At 45.4% G+C, this 3,347-nt stretch overlaps 1 protein-coding gene across 1 annotated transcript; it reads left to right on the top strand.

Moving 5' to 3' along the window:
* Positions 1-953: 953 nt before the first annotated feature.
* Positions 954-1,562, top strand: LOC132613113 (uncharacterized). The gene has a single exon (XM_060327165.1). It carries the CDS (start codon positions 954-956, stop codon positions 1,560-1,562), a length of 609 nt encoding a protein of 202 aa, XP_060183148.1.
* The last annotated feature ends 1,785 nt before the right edge of the window (positions 1,563-3,347 follow it).

Below are 3,347 nucleotides of genomic sequence, written 5' to 3'. Positions count from 1 at the left end.
AGGGAAACTCTGTCAAAGGGGGCTATGATTTGGTATCATAACTTGCCCGAGCACGCGATTGATTCATTTGCCATGCTCGCTGATGCTTTCGTTAAGGCACATGCCAGGGCCATCAAGGTCGAAACTCAAAATTCGAACTTATTCAACGTTAAGCAACGAGATGACGAGACCCTCTGCGAGTTTGTGGCTCGATTTCAAATGGAGCGTATGGACTTACCTCCAGTTACTGACGATTGGGCCGTTCAGGCTTTCACCCAAGGGCTCAACTCAAGGAGCTCGATCACATCTATGGAACTAAAACAAAACTTGATAAAATACCCGGCAATCGCCTGGGCTGATGTGCACAACAAGTATCAGTCAAAGATCAGGGTCGAAGACGATAAGATTCTGAGGGCCGCTTCAGTATCATGGCATTCCGGTAAAAGAGGTGATTGCTTAAGAAGAGTGATAGATCAAGATTCCAAATCGTCATATGAAAGATACCAGCCTTACCCGCTCGATCGAAGGGGGAACGGGTGTAACAGCGAATCGGGCAAGAATGATAGGAGAAACGATCGAAGGAATGATCGAGGCCAAAATAACCATGGTTTGGTAAAAAGAAATGTTGTCGATAGAGCTTCGGGAAACAGAGAAACTCCAAGGATATCCGAGTATAAGTTTTGCGTCGATGTAGCAACCTTAGCGGCAGCCGTTATCGAAACAAAGAAACAAGGCATCCGAGGCCAATCCTATCCGACTTGGAGAAGCGGGATAAAAGTATTATTTGTAAGTATCATCATACTCACGGCCATCGAACCGAGGATTATCGACAGCTGAGAGAGGAGGTCGTCCGTCTGTTCAATTTGGGTCATCTTCGAGAATTCCTAAGTGAATGAGCAAAAACCCATTTTAAAAACCTGGATTCCAACAAGCAGGATAGGTCGGAAGAGCCCTAGCAGGTGATACACATGATCATGGGAGGAACTGACGTTCCCATTGGACCGGTTATGAAGCGCACAAAAATTTCCATAACGAGGGAAAATCTTATTCGAAACGATGACCCCGATGGCCCCATCACGTTTGATGACGAGGACATGGAAGGCATCGCTCAACCGCATAATGACACATTTGTAATATCTGTCCTTGTCAATAAGTTTAGAATTAAACGTGTGCTGATTGATCTAGGTAGCTCGGCTAATATCATCCGATGGAGAGTCATCGAACAGCTGGGACTACTAGACCAGATCGTGCCGCCTATATGGGTCCTCAATGGATTCAACATGGCATGCGAAACGACGAAGGGTGAGATCACTATACCGATCAGTATGGCAGGAACTACGCAGCAGACGAAATTTTATGTGACAGAGGGAGATATGGGATACAATGCATTGCTGGGCAAACCGTGGATTCACCTCGTAAGAGCGGTTCCCTCGACTATACATCATGTATTGAAATTCCCGACTCCAGAAGGTATCAAAACCGTTCATGGTGAACAGCAGGCCGCAAAAGAAATGTTCGCAGTTAAAGAATCTGTTAAGACTATAAAGGCGCCAGATCGGAGTGAAGGGAAGAATTCCAAATAGCAATCACAGATCCCGATCCCAGAATCTTCGGAAGATCGGAACGGAGACACGTTAGACGAAGAGTTAAAATTCGGAATACCGAGAACCTTTGTGGTGCCCGATGATTCTGACGCCACTAAGGCCATCGTTGAAGAACTCGTGCAAGTCACACTGTTTGTCCATCTACCAGAAAAGAAGGGATACCTGGGCACGGGATTAACTCCCGAGCTCAGGAAAGAATTTATTGAGTTTCTTAAAATTAACGCAGATTGCTTTGCTTGGTCCCATTTAGACATGACAGGTATTCCACCGGACGTGACGACACACAAGTTGAGCTTGGATCCAAGTTTTCCCTCGGTCAAACAAAAGCGAAGGCCACAACCCGAGGTGAAGCATGCATTCGTCAAGGACGAGGTAACCAAGCTCCTTAATATAGGGTCCATTTGAGAGGTAAAATACCCAGATTGGTTAGCTAACGTTGTGGTAGTGCCTAAAAAGGGGAATAAGTTTAGAATGTGCGTAGATTATATAGATTTAAACAAAGCCTGCCCGAAGGATTCCTTTCCTTTGCCCAGCATCGATGGCATGATCGACGCTACCGCGGGTCATGACATGCTGAGTTTCCTCGATGCATATTCCGGGTACAACCAAATACAAATGGACCCGGAGGATCGAGAAAAAACCTCATTTATAACTAGGTTTGGCACATATTGTTATAATGTAATGCCTTTCGGCTTAAAAAAATGTCGGTGCTACCTATCAGCGTTTAGTTAACCGAATGTTTGAACACTAAATAAGGAGATCCATGGAAGTTTATATAGATGACATGGTCGTTAAGTCCTTGCGAGCAAAGGACCATTTGAAATTTTTGCAGGAAACTTTCAGCATATTAAGAAAGTACAACATGAAGCTGAACCCGGAAAAATGTGCCTTCGGAGTCGGATCGGGCAAGTTTCTTGGATTCATGGTATCAAATCGGGGAATCGAAATCAACCCGGATAAGATAAAGGCAATCGAAGATATCACCATGATAAACCACATTAAAGGGGTACAGAGATTAACGGGACAGATAGCTGCCCTGAGCCGATTCATCTCCAGATCCTTGGATAAGAGTCACCGTTTCTTCTCGTTGCTCAAGAAAAAGATTGACTTTGCATGGACCCCCGAATGTCAGACGGCCTTGGCGGAACTCAAAAGATACTTATCAAGTCCACCTCTACTCCACACACCAAAAGAGAACGAGCAGTTGTATCTATACCTGGCGGTGAGCGGTGTCCTGGTTCGAGATGAGAAAGGTACGCAATACCCAGTTTACTATGTCAGTAGAACCCTCGGTGACGCCGAAACAAGGTACCCACATTTGGAAAAACTCGCTTTGGCTCTATTAAGTGCATCTAGAAAATTAAAACCTTACTTTCAGTGTCATCCCATATGTGTCGTAACGTCGTACCCCCTAAGGAACGCCATGCATAAACCCGAACTCTCAGGCCGACTAGCAAAGTGGGCTGTGGAGATTAGCGGGTATGATGTTGAATACAAACCCCGAACTGCAATCAAATCCCAAATATTGGTGGATTTCGTGGCTGATTTTGCACCGGCCATGATCCCCGAGGTCGACAAGGAGATGCTTCTTTCCTCGGGGACTAGCACGGGAGTCTGGACCCTTTACACGGATGGTGCGTCTAATGTGAAAGGGTCCGGGTTAGGGATCGTTCTCAAACCTCCCTCAGGTGACATAATAAGACAATCTATTAGGTCTGCTAATTTAACTAACAACAAAGCCGAGTATGAGTCTATTATTGCAGG

Source organism: Lycium barbarum, chromosome 10, assembly GCF_019175385.1.
Source record: "Lycium barbarum isolate Lr01 chromosome 10, ASM1917538v2, whole genome shotgun sequence".
Classification (NCBI taxonomy): domain Eukaryota; kingdom Viridiplantae; phylum Streptophyta; class Magnoliopsida; order Solanales; family Solanaceae; genus Lycium; species Lycium barbarum.
Note: the sequence above shows the minus strand (reverse complement) of the source record. Positions and strands in the feature narration are given on the sequence as shown.